At 37.9% G+C, this 20,506-nt stretch overlaps 1 protein-coding gene across 9 annotated transcripts in view; it reads left to right on the top strand.

The window, feature by feature from the left end:
• EML5 (EMAP like 5) overlaps positions 1-20,506 on the top strand; it is a 154,527-nt gene that overhangs the window by 25,491 nt on the left and 108,530 nt on the right. For all 9 annotated transcript variants that reach the window (XR_010664010.1, XR_010664011.1, XM_065941690.1 and 6 more), the window contains exons 3-7: positions 9,755-9,853; positions 12,453-12,521; positions 13,396-13,581; positions 18,046-18,181; positions 19,733-19,934. Coding sequence is in view for 7 of the 9 variants with exons in the window: in XM_065941690.1 (XP_065797762.1) it covers positions 9,755-9,853; positions 12,453-12,521; positions 13,396-13,581; positions 18,046-18,181; positions 19,733-19,934 (692 nt within the window). In the remaining 2 variants the exon portion in view is untranslated. The remainder of the gene's footprint in view (positions 1-9,754; positions 9,854-12,452; positions 12,522-13,395; positions 13,582-18,045; positions 18,182-19,732; positions 19,935-20,506) is intronic.

Here is a 20,506-nt window from a genome sequence, read left to right as displayed (position 1 = left end):
TTCCTGGGACTCCTAGTAACCTCTTAGCGTCCAGACATATCTCAGGTGCCTGTTGTATTATTTTTAGCTTTCGTCTCTTCTGTTACTTGCCAGATCCTGATTCCTTATGACTTTCTATATGATTTGACCAGTGTTTACTCTGTTAAGTCCTAGATATTTTGCACAATTTGTGATTTTTACTTTGTGATATATGTAACAACTAGTCCTCACTCAATAAATATTGAAATCACAAGGACCCCCCCACCCAATACTAGACTCTTTTAAGTTTAATTGTCTACTATTTGAATGTGTTTCACACTTGCAGAAGCTGTTGGAACACATCTAGTTATGCCTATCGAGATGTTTTTCTCATTTGAGTATTTAGTGTGCTTGAACTTTTTAATAAATACAGCTGACCATTGAACAATGCAGGGATTAACATGCATATAACTTATAGTTGACCCTCTGTATTCACGGTTCCTCTACCTCTGTGGATTCAACCAACCATAGATGTGCAGTACTGTAGTGTTTACTGTTGAAAAACACCCAAGTCTAAGTGAAGCCAGGAACTTCAAAGCTTTCCTTCTAGTTTAACTAAAGACACAACCAAGGCTTTCTTTGGAAATAGAATCAGGAAGGAATTTGGGAAGCTGAATAGAGGCTTCTTTATCTGTGTTTTCCCTCCCTGTTACTTCTTTGTTGTTGTTCAGTCACTCAGTCGTGTCCGACTCTCTGAGATCCCGTGGACTGCAGCACGCCAGGCCTCCCTGTCCTTCACCATCTACTGGAGCTTTCTCAGACTCACATCTATTGAGTCAGTGATGCCATCCAACCATCTCATCCTCTGTGGTCCCCTTCTCCTCCTGCCTTCAGTCTTTCCCAGCATCAGGGTCTTTTCCAATGAGTCAGCTCTTCACATCACATGGCCAAAATATTGGAGCTTCAGCTTCAGCATCAGTCCTTCCAATGACTGTTTGGGACTGATCTCCTTTAGGATGGACTGGTTTGATCTTGCAGTCCAAGGGACTCTCAAGAGTCTTCTCCAACACCACAGTTCAAAGCATCAATTCTTCAGTTCTCAGCCTTCTTTATGGTCCAGCTCTCACATCTGTACATGACTACTGGAAAAACCATAGCTTTGACTAGACAGACCTTTGTTGGCAAAGTAATGCCTCTGCTTTTTAACATGCTGTCTAGGTTTGTCATGGCTTTTCTTCCAAGTTGCAAGCATCTTTGAATTTCATGGTTGCAGTCACCATCTGCAGCGATTTTGGAGCCCAAGAAAATAAAATCTGTCACTGTTTTCATTGTTTCTCCATCTATTTCCCATGAAATGATGGGACCAGATGCCATGATCTTAGCTTTTTGAATGTTGAGTTTTGAGCCAACTTTTAAACTCTCCTCTTTCACTTTCATCAAGAGGCTCTTTAGTTCCTCTTCGCTTTCTGCCATAAGGGTGGTGTCATCTGCATATCTGAGGTTATTGATATTTCTCCCAACAATCTTGATTCCAGCTTGTTTCTCATCCAGTCCGTCATTTCACATGATGTACTCTGCATAGAAGTTAAATAAGCAGGGTGACAATATACAGCCTTGACGTGCTCCTTTCCCAATTTAGGGCCAGTCCATTGTTCCCTGTCCGCTTCTAACTGTTGCTTCTTGATCTGCATACAGATTTCTCAGGAGGTGGGTATGGTGGTCTGGTATTCCCATCTCTTTAAAAATTTTCCAGCTTGTTGTGATCCACACAGTCAAAGCCTTTAGTGTAGTCAGTAAAGCAGAAGTAGATGTTTTTCTGGAATTCTCTTGCTTTTTCTATGGCCCAACAGACGTTGGCAATGTGATCTCTGATTGCTCTGCCTTTTCTAAATCCAGCTTGAACCTCTGGAAGTTCTCAGTTCACATACTGTTGAAGCTTAGCTTGGAGAATTTCGAGCATTACTTTGCTAGCATGTGAAATTATTGCAATTGTGTGGTAGTTTGAATATTCTTTAGCACTGCCTTTGAGATTGGAATGCAAACTGACCTTTTCCTGTCCTGTGGCCACTGCTGACTTTTCCAAATTTGCTGGTATATTGAGTGCAGCACTTTCACAGCATCATCTTTTAGGATTTGAAATGGCTTATCTGGAATTCCATCACTTCCACTAGCTTTGTTTGTAGTGATGCCTCCTAAGGCCCACTTGACTTCACATTCCAGGATGTCTGGCTCTAGGTGAGTGATCACACCATCATGATTATCTGGGTCATGAAGATCTTTTATGTATAGTTCTTCTGTGTATTCTTGCCACCTCTCTTTAATACCTTCTGCTTCTGTTAGGTCCATACCATTTCTGTCCTTTATTGTGCCCATCTTTGCATGAAATGTTCCCTTGGTATCTCTAATTTTCTTGAAGAGATCTCTAGTCTTTCCCATTCTATTGTTTTCCTCTATTTCTTTGCATTAATCACTGAGGAAGGCTTTCTTATCTGTCCTTTCTGTTCTTTGGAACTCTACATTCAGGTGAGTATATCTTTCCTTTTCTCCTTTGCCTTTCACTTCCTTTCTTTTCTCAGCTATATGTAAGACCTCCTCAGACAACCATTTTGCCTTTTTTGCATTGCTTTTTCTTGGGGATGGTTTTGATCACCACCTCCTATAAAGTGTTATGAACCTCTGTCCATAGTTCTTCAGGTACTCTATCAGATCTGATTCTTTGAATGTATTTTTCACTTCCACTGTATAATCATAAGGGATTTGATTTATGAATGGCCTAGTGGTTTTCCCTACTTTATTCAATTTAGTCTGAATTTTGCAATAAGGAATTTATGATCTGAGCCACAGTCAGCTCCTGGTCTTGTTTTGTTGATAGTATAGAGCTTCTCCATCTTCGACTGTAAAGAATATAATCAGTATGATTTTGATGTTGACCATCTGGTGATGTCCATGTGTAGAGTCATCTCTTATGTTGATGGAAGAGGGTGTTTGCTGTGACCAGTGCGTTCTCTTGGCAAAACTCTGTTAGCCTTTGCCCTCCTTCATGTTGTACTCCAAGGCCAACCTTGCCTGTTACTCCAGGTATCTCTTGACTTCCTACTTTTGCATTCCAGCCCCCTATGACAAAAAGGACATCTTTTTTGGTGTTAGTTCTAGAAGGTCTTGTAGGTCTTCACAGAACCATTCAACTTCAGCTTCTTTGGCATTAGTGGTTGGGGCATAGAGTTGGATTACTGTGATATTGAATGGTTTGCCTTGTCATTTTTGAGATTGCACCCAAGTACTGCATTTTGGACTCTTTTGTTGACTATGAGGGCTTCTCCATTTCTTCTAAGGGCTTCTTGTCTGCAGTAGTAGATATAATGCTAAATCGCTTCAGTCGTGTCTGACTCTGCCTGGCTCCGCTGTCCATGGGATTCTCCAGGCAAGAATACTGGAGTGGGTTGCCATTTCCTTCTTCAGGTAGGTATAATGGTCATCTGAATTAAATTTACCCATACCAGTCCATTTAGTTCACTGATTCCTAAAATTTCAATGTTCACCCTTGTGCTTAGTTATCTTGAAAGGAGCTGTTCCTTCTGTCTGCTTCTTAAATATCAGTGTTCCTATAAATATAGCTTTCTTTCCCTTCACCCTGTCATTTTAGTTATTCTCTTTCAGATTACTACATCTATGACTTTAACTCCTGTATCAGTTAACAGTGGCCCCAGCTTCTTTCCTCAGTTTTGTATGACGCGATGATTTAGTCACTAAGTCGTGTCCAATTCTTGTGACTCTATGGACTGTGGCCCGCCAGGCACCTCTGTCTATGGGGTTTTCCAGGCAAGAGTACTGGAGTGGGTTGCCATTTCCTTCTCCAACTCCATATAGCCTCCTTGAATGTCATATAGATATACCATTTATTACATGTTTAAAAACTGAATTCCCTTTATTCTAGCTCATTAAAAACAAAGCTTACTCTTTCCCCTGGCTCTGGCTGCCTCTCTAATCTTGTCTCCTGCCACTTCCCAGCAGGCAGCTCTTCCCCCCAGCCACATCAGAGTACCAGCTCTTTCCTGAAAGCACCATCATCTATCTCATCTTGGTATACTTTGCTCTGAAATACATTCTGTTCACTTTTCTGCCCAGCTGTCTCGTCCTCTGTCTTCTAAGATATGGTTCAAGCATTACTTTCCCTGGAAACCTTTATGCACACCTGTAAGAAAAGACGGTAAGGTACAGAGCTATGGAAATCTCAGAGGGCAGTATTTGCTTGGTTGTTGCTACATTTTCCTCTCTGCTGTTGCTTACTCTGTGGTTAGGGAGGTTGGTTTTGGCCATGATATGTCTATCAGGGCTACAGAGGAAGTGCTCCCAGGTCTCCTTTGTTACTGCCTGTACAGAGCTGGATGCTCTGGGGCCCTGCTGAGGTACATGCGTGCTCAGTTACCAGTCGTATCTGACTCTTTGCAGTCACATGGACTGTAGCCCGCCAGGCTCCTCTGTCCATGGGGTTTTCCAGGCAAGAATACTGGGGTGGGTTGCCACTTCCTTCCTTCTCCAGGGCATCGTCCCAACTCAGAGATCGAACCCAAATTTCTGGCATCTGCTGAGTTGGCAGGTGGATTCTTTACCACTGAGCCACTTGGGAAGCACGAAGCTTTAAAGTTTTGGTCAGTTGTGGTTCACTGTGTGTGTGATCAGCTTAGCCAGAGAGAAGAGGCACTGATAGAATGGTCAGTGCCTTTCTGACTGTTCCTCACTTTATACTTGTCTTGTAGAATTTTAACCTTTACACGGTGTGCCATAGCAAGAGGTAGATATTTTTGTTTTTAGCTAAACATATGCAGATACTCTCTAGTTCCCAAATATTAAGGACTCTTAAGAGGAGCAAGTTGTCTCTTCTAGTTCACTTGATGGAGAGCCAGATACAAACTGTATTTTGTATCTTTTTATGTAAGTCACTCATTCTCTCCATTTGGGGACTTAAATAATGATTCTGCTTTGCAGAAACTTTCTAGCTAGGTACTCAATGGCATTTCTCATTCAGATGGGTCAAAGGCCTGGGCTTTTACAGTTAATTATGGTTATGGTAAAAATAATAATGATGATGATAGCAAACATTTATATAACATTAAGCATGTGCCAAGCACTCTTCTAACTCATCTATGTGTGTTAATTCTCATATTAACCCTAATAATTACTCTATTATCCTCACTTAAGAGGAACCTAAGGTACAGAGAAGCTAAATAATTGCTCAGATTACTTGCTATTGGGAATCCAGTCAGCGACAGAGATGGAACTGGCATTTAAACCTGGGCAGAATCTGTACTCTAAACCAGAGACTGGCAAAGCTGTCTATAACAAGTCAGTAAATATTTTAAGCTTGAGAGCATACGGTCTCTGTCACAGCTACTCTAGCTCTGCGTTAGAATGAAAGCAGTCATAGACAGCTTATAAAGGAATACGTGTGGCTGTTCCAGTAAAACTTTATTTATTAAAACAGGTACAAGTCCAAGGGTTGTAATTTTCCTACCCCTGCTTTTAAACGAGTGTTTTTCAAAGTATGTGTTGTGAGATTGTCCTTGTGATTTTTTTCTTTAACTCTGCAGTTACTTAGAATTGTATTATTAGCTGCCAGATATTTGGAGAATTTTCTGTGTAATTTTCTGTTATTCTGATTGAATTTTGTCTTTGAATTATGTCAGAGAACTTACTGTGTATTTTAATGTTTTTAAATTTGTTTAGGCTTATTTTGTAATTCAAAATTTTTTTATCTTCATGCGGTTTCCTGTGCACTTTAAAAATACATATTCTGCTGTTTCTTTTTTCCTTCTGTTTATTGTGCTATTGTTGTCATTTATTTTACATCTTTCATTTTCATTCATTTTACATGCTCTGTAAACTCTATAATAACTGTTGTTATGTTTGCTTTAAGCAGTTTTCAAAGAAAATTAAAAATAAGAAAAGTCTTATTTATTTACCATTTGGGTACTCTTCATTCATATATGGAAATTACGGCTCTCTTTGGTATCATTTTCTTTCTGCCTGAAGAAACTTCCATTATCATATCTTACTTATAGTGCAGATTTGTTGATGATGAATTTTCTCATCTTTTGTTTATTTGAAAAAGACTTTATTTTGACCCAAGTTTTGAATATTTTTGGTAGGTATATAATTATGTGTTGACGTTTTTTCCCCTTCAGCACTTTAGAGAGGCTATTAATTGTGATTTGATGTGTATAATGTCAGATGAGAAGCCTAGGGTAATTTTTAAATCTTTGTTTCTATACACCAAAATTGTCTCTCTCTTTTGGCCACTGGTTCAACAGTTTGGTGACCATGTGTGTTAATGTGTTTTTCTGTGCATGAGATTATTCTGCTTGAAGCTTGAGTATCTCAGATTTGTGGATTTATGCTTTCTTAATCAAATGTAGGATGTTTTGGCCGTTATTTCTTCAGTTTTGTTTTCATTTTCTTTCATCTTTTTTTATTTTTTTGTTGTCATAATTACCTATATATTATACCACTTGAAATTTTCTAAAGATGATGAGGCTCTGTTAATCTTTTTCTTTCCATGCTTTATTTTTGGTAGTTTCTGTTGCTATGCCTTCAAGTTCATTTATCTTTTCTTCATTGTATAAGATACTGTTAATCCATTGGAGTGAATTTTCATTTCTGATAATTTAACATTTATATTTACAAGTTCAACATTTTTTTTATGTCTTCCATTTCGCTTTTTATTCTTTATATGCTTGTTTTAAAATACTTCTTAAGCATCTTGAACATTTCCATCTTAACAACCAGTGCCTCCTAATTTTAATCATATGTGTGATACCTGGATCTGTTTCTAATAACTGATTTTTCTCCTGGTTTGGGGTCACATTTTCCTCTTTTTTAACATGTCCAGTAATTTTTTAATTGGATACTGGACATTGTGTGTATTGCATTCTTAATGCTGGATTTTGTTGTATCCCTTTAAAGCATTTTGAAGGTTGTTCTTGTAGATGGTTAAGTTCCTTGTGAATCAGTCTGGTTCTTTTGAAAAGCTTGCTTTCAAGCTTTTTTTGGTTAAGGCTAGAGCAGCTTTTCTCTAGACTACTAGTTAAACTTCAGTACTCTGATGTGATGCTCCTGGAATCTCTGCTGAATACACACTGAATTCGAAGATATATCTCCATTCTTGCTGTTGGAAGTCTGAAAAGTCCTGACCCTTTGTGATCTCTGGTAATTGTTTGGCTTTAGCTCCCCAGTAATTGTTCTTTTTTCAGAATTTGTTCTTTGCATGGCCTTGTGAATTTCACCCTATGCACACAAAGATTGGTGTTCTCTGGGTACCTGTAAACAGCTTTTCTAGAGTTCTTTCTCTGTCCGCAGACTGTAGCAATCTTGGCCTCTCTGAACTCCAGACTCTGTATTCTCAAATCAGCAAATCTTCTGGGCTCTATTTGGATTCCACCTTTCTGTGCTGTAGTCTGTAAACTGCCTCCTAGATGAAGGCTAGGGCCACTGCAGAATATACCTTGTTTGCTTCCCCTCATTCAGGGTTTATCCTGCTTCACTTCCTATTAAACATTTCCAAAAACACTTGTTTTATATATTTTGTATGGTTTTCTAGTCGTTTATGGCAGGGGGGCAAGTTCAGACCCTCATACTCTTTCATGACTGAAAGGTCATCTCTCATGTTTCTTAACCTCTGTCATACTTCCCATCTCATCATCCCCTTTTCAACTCTTTGTCTCTTCCTCTCCCTCTGATCTCCTATGTAACTTCCACTGAGTTTTTAATTTTATTTATTTTTCATTTCTAGAAATTCTGTTTGCTTCCTTAGACTTGCTGGGATGCTTTTTGTAATCATCCATTCTTTTCCCATATGAAGATATTTTGAAGCCTTAAATTTAATTTCTCAGCTCACATGAGTAGAGATACTCTCTAGTTCCCAAATACCTACTCTGTGCACATGAGTAGAGAAATAAAATTAAGTCTTCAAAATATCTTCATATGGGGAAAGAATGGGAGATTACAAAAAGCATCCCAGCAAATGTAAGGAAGCAAACAGAATTTCTAGAAATGAAAAATAAACAATTAAAAACTCCAATGTCTGATGCTTTTCAAGGTTGATTTTGCTGTTTTTAGTAGCTTGCTGATTCTCACTTATGGTCCCTTATTTCCTCTAGTTGTTGGGTATGAGGTTGTTTGTTTTATTTTTATTGAATTACTAATTGTAGGAATTCTTTTTTTTCCCCCAATTATTTTTATTAGTTGGAGGCTAATTACTTTACAATATTGTAGTGGTTTTTGCCATACATTGACATGAATCAGCCATGGATTTACATGTGTCCCACATACTGAACCCCCCTCCTACCTCCCTCCTCATCCCATCCCTCTGGGTCTTCCCAGTGCACCAGCCCCAAGCACTTGTCTCATGCATCCAACCTGGGCTGGTGATCTGTTTCACACTTGATAATATACATGTTTTGATGCTGTTCTCTCAAATCATCCCACCCTCGCCTTCTCCCATAGAGTCCAAAAGTCTGTTCTATACATCTGTGTCTCTTTTTCTGTCTTGCATATAGGGTTATCGTTACCATCTTTCTAAATTCCATATATATTCGTTAGTATACTGTATTGGTGTTTTTCTTTCTGGCTTACTTCACTCTGTATAATGGGCTCCAGTTTCATCCATCTCATTAGAACTGATTCAAATGAATTCTTTGAGAGATAGAGATCTATCCCTGGTGGCTCAGACCGTAAAGCGTCTGCCTGCAACATGGGAGACCTGGGTTCGATTGCTGGATGGAGAAGATCCCCTGGAGAAGGAAATGACAACCCACTCCAGTACTCTTGCCTGGAAAATCCCATGTACAGAGGAGCCTGGTGGGTTACGGTCCATGGGGTCTCAAAGAGTCGGACACGACTGAGCGATTTCACTCACTTCACTTTGAGGAATGGATTATAGGATCAGTCCTCCACATAGAATTTGTATTTGCCTGTGCCCCATTGTTGAAAACGCTTAAAAACTCTGCAGTCTTTAGGACCACTCTAAATGAAAGTTTTCATTTGAAGGATTCATGATTAATGTGGATTTAGACCCTACAACCATGTGACGGTCACTGTGGCTGCATACTTGCAAGAAGGTTTTCTCCTCCATTGTGCATTGCTGCCCCGTTCTTTGAAAAGGGGTGGTTTCGTGTTCTCGCTTACTCTGAGGAGCTCACTGCTTTAGCCAAAGGTCTGCAATTCAATTCGCTACCTTGGGCAGGCCCTCAACGTTTATCTTCTATTTGTCTACAGTCTGCAGAACAAGACTAAGGCTTCCCAGAGTTAGCGGATAACTTTAGAATTGAGTGGGTATAGGAGCTCTCCTACTTCTAGGATTCCCATAGAAAATCACTTTGGTTTTGTTCTCTCTTAATTCCTTGACAGCTCAAAAGTGCATTTTAAAAAGATGTTTTTACATTTTATCTAGTATTTTAAGTTTTTAGCAGGAGATGTATAATAGGATGTTTTGTCAATCCTACTGCAGGCTACCGTCCATGGGGTTGCAAGAGTCGGACATGATTTAGCATCTAAACCACCACCACTGTTAGAAATAGAAGTCTTTCTTCTGTTTTTTAATGGGAAAAGCTATACATATGTGAAAGTATTAATAAAATGAAACACATCCAGCCTTTCTCTGAGGTCTATAAAATATGTGTGTAAGTTTTGATGTTTGTATTACCTGTGAGTAGTATTTGCTTGCCATTTATAGTTTGGTTCATTTTGTATTTGTTTGATTTTTTATATCCCTTGCCCTCTGGACGTCTTGACCGTAACTCAGCGCTTGGTTTCCGTTGGACTTGATTCAAAGAATGCAGTTTGCATTTGGGACTGGAAAAGAGGGAAAATGTTGTCTATGGCTCCAGGTCACACAGATAGAGTAAGTATTCTACCTTGGAGTTTCTAATGGGTATTGGGTGGGAAGAAGCCAGAGAAGAGTCAGGGGATTTTATGTTTCTGTGTTTTGTTATTGTTTTTGTCAGTTGTTTGTATGTAATTAAAATTTTAAAGTGTAATTGAAAGTACTTATAAAATTTTAGAATGCATGTATGTGTTGTAGTACTCAAAAACATAATTTGATATGTAGTTATAGCACAAAACCTTTAATCCAGTGTTTGCTTCAGCAAAAATGATGAATTTTAAGTTGTTCAGACCTAAATTAAAAAATTGAATGGGTCATGCCTAGGGTCTATTTATTATTTAATTTGGTTTATCATTGATTTGTTATAAAAGTATTATAGTTAGGGTAAATAATATTGTGTGTGTAAATTTGAAATTATGTTAGAGACCTAACATTTTTCACTTTGGAAACTTGTTAAAAATGTATTCCTTATTCCAAGTTGTATGAGGTTAATATAATGAATATATTGTAGTCAGCTTTTTAATTAAATATTATACTACTTTTATAAAAATACATAAAAAATTTTGTCATAAACTCTTAAAAATGTCTGATTTTTTCGTGTGTAGTAAAATCCTAACCTGAACTAGCATAGGAGCTGTAGTCATTGATTCTATTTGGGGATAATCTATGAATTGGTAAAAGTTATGTAAAAATTTTTGTATGCATTTGTATTTTGGAGGATAAACTTGGTTTTGGCATATTCTCAGAGGGGCCTGTTATACACAAACAATTTGGATAATTATTAAAGTGTCCAGTTCAGTTGCTCAGTCACGTCTGACTCTGCGACCCCATGAATCGCAGCACGCCAGGCCTCCCTGTCCATCACCCAACTCCTGGAGTTTACTCAAACTCATGCCCGTCGAGTCGGTGATGCCATCCAGCCATCTCATCCTCTGTTGAAGTGTTAGGTGCATTTTATTATACAGCTATGTATCCTGACTTACTTAGATCAAAGCATTTCACACATTAGTACTTTGGACTTAATTAATAGACTGATTAAAAGTATTTTTAAAGGTTCATCAGTATGTTTTTCATTTAATCTGTATTATGGTAATCTGTTTATTTTTAAGATGTGTTCTTTCTTCATTGTCACTAAAAACTATCACTTTGTAAATTTTTAGAGGTAGTAAGCATATTAGGTGATTATGCAGGCAGTTGTCAAAGAAAGCATGGTGAAGACTGCCATAGAGCAGTGTCAGGGAACGTTTGACGGAGGATTTCTACGTGCTGTCCCTCATGAGTCCTTTGTCCCTCTCCAAGCGGAACAGCACGCTGCTCCCAGGGGCTGAGGTCACTGTGTGAGGCAGGCTTGGTCTCCTTTAGGAAACATTCTCTCTAGGACAAAACTGCTTAGTCCCGCTCCCCTCTCGTGAGATATGGACTGCCTCCTGACCTTGTGACTAGCATTACCCCTTGTTCCCTTGGTAATGGCTGCTGTACGTTTGGTTTTCTGATCTCTATCATTCCCGAAAGAAGTTTCTTGTACCACAGCCTACATATAGTCATAGAAAAGTCATTAAAGCACCTTTGCTCCATCAGAGCTTAGGTCCCCGTGTCTTTTTTGTTTCTCTCTCTCTCTCTCTCTTTTTCTGGCTGATTCTCTGGAGCGTAGAGACTCGTCGTGCTCACTTTCCTGCCCGGGCTTCTAAGACCCTCTTGAGAAGGCACTTCATGCCTTCACCCCCTTGAGGGGGCGCCTGGTGCGTTGTGAGCGATGCAAGTCCTGTGTCAAGGGCTTTATTGGTCCTCTGCGTAAACCAGGGAATAGCAACCTCTTTCTCTCTTTTGCTTTCTTATCGTAGACTCCGTACCATCAGGTTCCGGTCCATTAAAGGACCACAACAGAGCAGAATTGTTTTTTCTGCTATAACATTTTTTTTCAAATATTAAATTTTCTTTTATTTATTGTTAAAGTTCATATGCATAAAATAATGCATATTTTATTTCATCTGGGTTTTTTCTTGTTTGATTTTGTAGCAAAGATTTGTTTGTTTATAACTTATGGAGTCTTAGAAATTAAATCTGGGGAATTTCCAAAATTTATACAGTAATGAAAATTTAAACAATGTAGAAAACTGGAAACAGAATTTTTACTGTGAAATAAATATTTAGCTCCTTTATGTAAGTAGTTCTGTGTGATAGAAAGCTGCAAAAATGTTCTCTTATTTTTATTTCTAGCTGCAAAAGTGTCAAGTGTATGTTCTGTTCATTATCTTTCCTCTGTAGAATTTATGCAGGTATCTGCCTCATGCCCTAGTTCTGTTGAATTATTCTTGTTATTTATAGACCAAAAATTTTTTTAAATTAAAAATAGAGGTGTTAATTTTTGCTCCAGTAGTTGTTTCATATGGTTCATAGAAACTAAGAAATAGTTTTTGTTCCTTATCATTTTGATACTTTATTTCTGATAGGATTTTTTTAATTTCTGATAAAAATATAAAATTCTGATTTTTATTTAATGAGGAATATTGTTTTCTGATATGTGGACTTTTGGGCTATTTTGGCTTTTGGACAGGATTCTTAAATGATTCTCAAAATAAGTGTCTTAACCATGAATCTGATTTTTTTTTTTTAACAGATATTTGATATTTCTTGGGATTTGTACCAGCCAAATAAACTTGTCAGCTGTGGTGTAAAACATATCAAGGTACAAGAAGAGTCTTACTTACAGTAGTCATGGTTACTTATTCTCTGCTACTAAACAGAGACACATCACACTGCAGTTTATACACACACATATATATATGTTTAAAATCAGTGGCCTCAAAGGACAAAAAATTATGACTTATCCATTCAAATAGCTAATGAATGCTCTAATCAATGAAACTTAATGATATTTAAATTTAAAAGCTTCATGATTTCTGTGGATAAGTATTGCCTGTTCTCTTCTTTCAGTAAGTCCCAGTTTCAGTCTGTTATTTTCTTCTAAGTCAGTGATTATCAACTTTGGTTGCATATTAAAATCACCTGGGGGAAATTAAAGCATAGTATACCCAAACCCCCTCTGAGATGTACTGAGAGAGACCCTCTGGAGAGGGAAGCCCAGGTACTCAAATGATTCTGATGCTCAGCAGGAGTTAGGAACCATTGTTCTAGAATCCAACTTGGTGCTCTCCTATAGAGTAACCACTAGATAGATGTGGCTCTTGAGCATTTGAAATACAAAGGTGACTGAAGAAATGAATATTAGCTTCGCTTTCATTGCTAACCTATTCCCAACTTTTTAATCTAAGTTAGTGAAGATTTTTTCTCCCAGAAAACTAAGGGAAATAGCATATCTTAAAACCTATTCCAGTTCAGCCCCCTTTATTCTTACAGTAAGGATTGAAACCAGTGGTTTATCTGCTATAATGTAGCTAATGACAGCACTAGGATAAGGATGTGAACATTGAATACTATTGAATCATAAGGGAATTTCATGGGTAATTTCTCGTCTCCTGCTCTAATATAGCATCAAAGTACTGGAAATATTTGTATTATGAGCCTTCTTTGGTAATTTGATTATACTATGTACTTTTTAGTTCTGGAGTTTATGTGGAAATGCTCTGACTCCAAAACGAGGGGTCTTTGGGAAGACTGGTGACCTTCAGACCATCTTGTGCCTGGCCTGTGCGAGGGATGAATTAACGTATTCTGGCGCACTCAATGGGGATATATATGTTTGGAAAGGAATCAATCTTATACGAACAATACAAGGAGCTCATACTGTAAGTATATTTAAATATTTTGAACACTTTTAGGTATAAATTACTTACCTCCTTGTCTTAGAATGAAAAGTTCCATAATATAGCAGACATTCTAATCAATTCAGTTACTTGAAAACTGCTATTACAATTGAATTAATTTGTCTATTTGTTTTCAAGATTTCAATGAAGAAGCAGTATGCGATTAAATTAGTATTTTGTTCAAACCATTGTTTTAGTATGGTGTCTTTTTCATTATTGGAAAAAGCTTCTTAAATTTAACCTAGAAGTATTAGTTCCAAAGAATAGCAAGGAGAGATAAGAAAGCCTTTCTCAAAAAAAAAAAAAAAAGAAAGCCTTTCTCAGCTATCAATGCAAAGAAATAGAGGAAAACAATAGAATGGGAAAGACTAGAGATCTCTTCAAGAAAATTAGAGATACCAAGGGAACATTTCATGCAAAGATGGGCTCAATAAAGAACAGAAATGGTAGGGACCTAATTAAGAAGAGGTGGCAAGAATACATAGAAGAACTGTACAAAAAAGATCTTCACGACCCAGATAATCACAATGGTGTGATCACTCACCTAAAGCCAGACATCCTGGAGTGTGAAGTCAAGTGGGCTTTAGGAAGCATCACTATGAACAAGCTAGTGGAGGTGACGAAATTCCAGATGAGCTATTTCAAATCCTAAAAGATGATGCTGTGAAAGTGCTGCACTCAATATGCCAGCAAATTTGGAAAAATCAGCAGTGGCCACAGGACAGGAAAAGGTCAGTTTACATTCCAATCCCAAAGAAAGGCAATGACAAAGAATGTTCAAACTACACACAATTGCACTGATCTCACACACTAATAAAGTAATGCTTAAAATTGTCCAAGCCAGGCTTCAGCAATATGTGAACCGTGAACTTCCAGATATTCAAGCTGGTTTTAGAAAAGGCAGAGGAACCAGAGATCAAATTGCCAACATCCTCTGGATCATCAAAAAAGCAAGAGAGTTCCTGAAAAACATCTTTTTCTGCTTTATTAACTATGCCAAAGCCTTTGACTGTGTGGATCACAATAAACTGTGAAAAATTCTGAATACCAGACCACCTGACCTGCCTCTTGAGAAACCTGTATGCAGGTCAGGAAGCAACAGTTAGAACTGGACATGGAACAACAGACTGGTTCCAAATAGGAAAAGGAGTATGTCAAGGCTGTATATTGTCACCCTGCATATTTAATTTGTATGCAAAATACATCATGAGAAACACTGGGCTGGAAGAAGCACAAGCTGGAATCAAGATTGCCAGGAGAAATATCAATAACCTCAGATATGCAGGTGACACCACCCTTATGGCAGAAAGTGAAGAGGAACTAAAGAGCCTTTTGATGAAAGTGAAAGAGGAGAGTGAAAAAGTTGGCTTAAAGCTCAACATTCAGAAAACTAAGATCATGGCATCTGGTCCCATCATTTCATGGCAAATAGATGGGGAACAGTGGAAACAGTGTCAGACTTTATTTTTCTGGGCTCCAAAATCACTGCAGATGGTAATTTCAGCCATGAAATTAAAAGACATTTACTCATTGGAAGGAAAGTTATGACCAACCTAGATAGCATATTAAAAAGCAGAGACATTACTTTGCCAACAAAGGTCTGTCTAGTCAAGGCTATTGTTTTCCAATAGTCATGTATGGATGTGAGAGTGGACTATAAAGAAAGGTGAGTGCCGAAGAATTAATGCTTTTGAACTGTGGTATTGGAGAAGACTCTTGAGAGTCCCTTGGACTGCAAGGAGATCCAACCAGTCCATCCTAAGGGAGATCAGTCCTGAGTATTCATTGGAAGGATTGATGTTGAAGCTGAAACTCCAATACGTTGGCCACCTGATGCGAAGAGCTGACTCATTTGAAAAGACCCTGATGCTGGGAAAGATTGAGGGCAGGAGGAGAAGGGGACTACAGAGGATGAGATGGCTGGATGGCATCACCGACTTGATGGACATGGGTTTGGGTGAACTCTGGGAGCTGGTGATGGACAGGGAGGCCTGGAGTGCTGCGGTTCATGGGGTCACACAGAGTCGGACATGACTGAGCAACTGAACTGAACTGATTCTAGATTAACCACATTAGAGTAAAACTAGAGCTTTTGTAGCTAATTTACCAGTGGGAAATTTGGGGATAGTTCTAGAGTAATATTAACTTTAAAATTTTAACATCATTGATTAAGTGAGTGATAAATTTTTGTACTTCATGAGATTTTCATATAATAAGTTACCAAACCAGGAAAAAAGATCTGCTGTTAAAACCTTTCAGTGTTTTTTCAGAAAGAATCTCACAAACATAGAGAATGAACTTATGGTTGCCAGGGGGAAGAATGAGAGAGGAGATAGTTACGGAGTTTGGGAAGGACATGTACGCACTGCTGTGTTTAAAATGGGTAACCAACAAGGACCTCCTGTCTAGCACATGGAGCTCTGCCTCATGCTATGTGGCGACCTGGATGGGAGGGGAGTTTGGGGGAGAACGGGTGCATGTCCCTTTGCTCCTCATCTGAAACTGTCACAGCATTTCTACTCAGCTATACCCCAGTACAAGGTAAAATTTTTTTAAAAGAAAACCTTTTAGTGTTTTTTGATTTGGTCATTTTAGCGGTTGGGTCTCTCACATAGTGAAGGGAGCTGGAGAGCATAGAGCTGCCATATTGTTATCAGGAACATCTCAAGTAGAAAAGCTATTAAACATATAAATATGAGAGCTTCCCAGTGGCATAGTGGTAAAGAATCCACCTGCCAGCGCAGGATATAGTAGAGACGTGGGTTCAGTCGCACGATCGGAAAGAGCCCCTGGAGAAAGAAATGGCAACCCGCTCCAGTATTCTTGCTTGGGAAATCCCATGGACAGAAGAGTCTGGTGGACTATAGTCCATAGAGTTGCAATGAGGTCAGACATGACTGAGCGCACACACACACATTAATATGAATCACTTTTAAATATATAATACGTTTCGTGTTAAGTATACTTAAGAACTGCTTAGAGTAGGAGTTGCTTTCACCAAAATGTCTGAAGACCAGAAATAGCAGATTCTAGCAAAAGTTGTGGCATTTCACATTTTGTACCATCAGTATAAAAATATCAGTTTGTTCCTCATACTCATCAGCCCAGGACATGATCACTATTGTAAATTGTTGCTTATCTTCTGGGTGAAAAATATTAACTATTTGTTTTAATTTTCTTTCCCATCTATTTGTGAAATTTCTTATATTTACTGACTACAGTTGACCCTTAAACAACATAGGTTTGAATCTCAAGGGTCCACTTGTATGGGAATTATTTTCAATAGTAAATACTGCGTGTGTGTGTGTGCGCATGCGTGCACGCTTATGCTCTGTTGTGTGTTATCTCCCAGAGTTGGCTCAAACTCATATCCATTGAGTTGATGATGCTATCCAACCATCACATCCTCGGTCACCTCTTCTCCTGCCTTCAATCTCTCCCAGCATCAGGGTCTTTTCCAGTGAGTCAGCTCTTCGCATAGGTGACCAAAGTATTGGAGTTTCAGCTTCAGCATCTGTCCTTCAGGTGCATATTCAGGATTGATTTCCTTTAGGATTGACTGGTTTGATCTCCTTGAGGTTCAAAGGACTGTACAGAGTCTTCTCCAACACTACAATTTGAAAGCATTGACTCTTTGGCTCTCAGCTTTCTTTATGGTCCAACTCTCACATCCACGCATGACTACTGATAAAACCTTAGCTTTGTAGTACTACAGTTTGTGGTTGGTTAAATTCACAGATACTGTGGACCTGCAGATATGGAGAAATCTTGATGTGCAGGTTCATGTCTAAGTTATACTGGAATTTTTGACTCCACAAAACTCCTCCATTGTTCAAGGGTCAACTGTACTTGAATTTCCTTTTCTATTAATCGACTTTACTTATCCTTTGCTCTTTTTTTATTGTTGTTGTTGGATTTTATTTTGTTTATTTGTGTGTTAGTCATACACATTGACATACACATACACATACACATTTTGACAGTCATACACATTGCAAATATTTCCCCAGTCTGTTTGTTTTTTCTATGATATCTTTTCTCATATGAAAAATTTAAAAATTTTCCTTTATGACTTATGGCTAACTGCCATACTTATAAAGTTCTTTCAACAGCCCAAAGTTACATAAGTGTTCTGACTCTTTTCTAACATATTTGTTTTATTTTTTACAGTTAGAATTTTGTCTGTATGTTTTGGTTTTGTCTGATTCATTTTTGTATATGGTATAGGTTTAACTTAATTTTCTCTTGTATCATTAAATACCACTTTGGTCATATATGAGTTCCTGTATATACATAGATTTATTTCTGAATTACCATCTGTATTTTCTGATGCATGTGACTATTCTTATGCCATGTCAAAAAAATTTTATGTGAGTTTCTACTGTCACATGTAGTGTCTTTTCTTAAAAAGCATATGCTGTTAAATTATTTTATTCCCTCTTCTAGGCAGGAATTTTTAGCATGAATGCTTGTGAAGAAGGCTTTGCTACTGGTGGCAGAGATGGCTGTATTCGTCTTTGGGATTTAACTTTTAAACCAATTACTGTGATTGATCTCAGGGAAGCAGACCAGGGGTACAAAGGTAATAAGAAGGCAACTATCTCACTACCGGGCAGACTCTGAGCATGCCAAGGGCTGTCTCTCTCCTTCAGTAAATCTAAAGTACATTTTATAAATACAAGTGAGGCTTACGTTTGCTCCTTCAGACTGGATACGTTTAATTAAAATCCTTCTGCTGAGGAGGAAATTTTGTCTGAAGACTGTGTAAGTTTACTGATTGACAAAGATTCTTTTCTTGTCTGATGCCAGCTATAATGGGACCCACAGAGAGATGTGATAAGTACTTATTTTGGTAACCTTAAATTTTGGAAATATTTTACTGTTTGAATGCTAAATGTAACTTTAGCAAATAAACTGTTGAAAACAGTGTGTTGAGAGTTAGAGGAACTTTTGTTTAGGATTGTTTATGTGCATGTATGTGTGTTTTTCCCCCATCCAAATTTGTCAGCAACCAAGATATAATTTTTTCTTTGGAGGGTTTTTAAAAATTGATGTAATAAAACAGTCTTTCACTACAAAAGTAAACGTATTACCCACTAGTGTTGTATTATAAGAGTAGGATTGGAAGTTACACAGGTCTATGTTTATGCCATATTTTAGTCACTTATTAGACATGTGACCTTGGGCTGCGTACCATCATCTGTAAAATGAGAAAAGGAAGAAATATCTCAGAGGGTTAAATGAGTTAATATATGTAAAATTTTTAGAAGAGGGTCTGGTACATAATGATCATCCAGTAAATGTTAACTGTTATACTGTTTTAATGAGTTTTGCTGAGCATTTTTGTACTGTAAAGTTTACAAAATAATTTGACACTTTTTCTTATTTGATTCTCATAACATTACCTCATTGTTGACCATACTATATAGATGAGGAAACTGAGGGAAATACCAACTTTCCTGAGGTTGCAAAAGGGATTGTATACAGAAAAAGTAGAAATCTTTCTTCTTAATGATTTTATGAGCACATTGAAGAGGTGAAATATAGACACATAAAAGTCAGATTATTCTCAGAGAAAAATAATACAATTCTATGAAGGTAGTTATGGACTTCCCTGGTGGCTCAGATGGTAAAGAATCCGCCTGCAATGCGGGAAATCTGGGTTCGATCCCTGGGTTGGGAAGATCCCCTGGAGGAGGGCATGGCAACCCCACTCCAGTCTTCTTACCTGGAGAATCCCATGGACAGAGGAGCCTGGTGGGCTACAGCCCATGGGCCTGCAGAATCTTAACACGACTGAGTGAGTAAACACAAAAGGGTAGCCCCTGAATAATTACTGTGTGGGTGATGTGCTGTATGTTACAAGACTTTGACTGAGAAAGTGATCGAACTATGACTGATGTTGTCTAATGAGGAAGAAGAGTATATGTCCTGAAGGATGGGTAGAAACTGGGTGTATAAAAAGAAATATTTCACATAGAAAACAGGATGGATAAATGAAGAAAATGTGTGGGTCCAAGATTTCTTTTATCTTACACCTCAGGTATAAAAGATACAAAATTAATAGGAGTTTAGGCAGATTAGCATTCTCTTATTACAGTACTGATCTTAAATACAATTCAATTTTGACTAGGTTTGTCTGTAAGGAGTGTTTGTTGGCGAGGAGACCACATTCTAGTTGGAACACAGGACAGCGAGATTTTTGAAATTGTGGTTCATGAAAGAAACAAACCTTTCCTAATTATGCAAGGGCATTGTGATGGTGAACTCTGGGCACTTGCCGTCCATCCTACTAAACCTTTGGCTGTGACTGGAAGTGATGATCGTTCAGTCAGGTAAGCAAATCACAGAGTAATTGCATAGGCTGGAATTTGTCTTTAGGGCAACAGAAGAAAAACTTAAAAAAAAAAACTTAGTTTTAAATTTTATCAGCTTTGATATAACAAATGACCATAACAGGTGCCAACAGTGTATAGAATTAACAACTATTATAAGATTTGAGTTTTTCTCTTAAAAGCCAAAGTTGGCATTTGTTTCATATAAAAATATACAGAACTACCTCCTCTTTTAACAGCTATATAGTATTCCCCTATGTACTGTAGTTTATTCAGTTAAACTATTGTTTGATGGAAGTTTAGGTTCTTCCAGTTTTGTACTTCTAAATGCAGTACTTGAGGTGACTATCATTGTACCTTTGCTGTTTAGTCCATATGTAAATAAGAATATTTCTGTGATAAATTCTTATTAGTGTTCAAAAGATACGTGCATTTTAAATTTTAATAGATAGTGCCTTACACAGAGGCAATAACAATTTACACACCTATCAGCGTGTGACAGAGCCTTTTCTCTCTCACACTCTTCCCACACTCTTGCCAGCACTAATCACCCCAAACCATGAAAAATTACC

This window comes from Muntiacus reevesi, chromosome 7, assembly GCF_963930625.1.
Source record: "Muntiacus reevesi chromosome 7, mMunRee1.1, whole genome shotgun sequence".
NCBI lineage: Eukaryota > Metazoa > Chordata > Mammalia > Artiodactyla > Cervidae > Muntiacus > Muntiacus reevesi.
This window is presented reverse-complemented; position numbering and strand designations above follow the sequence as displayed.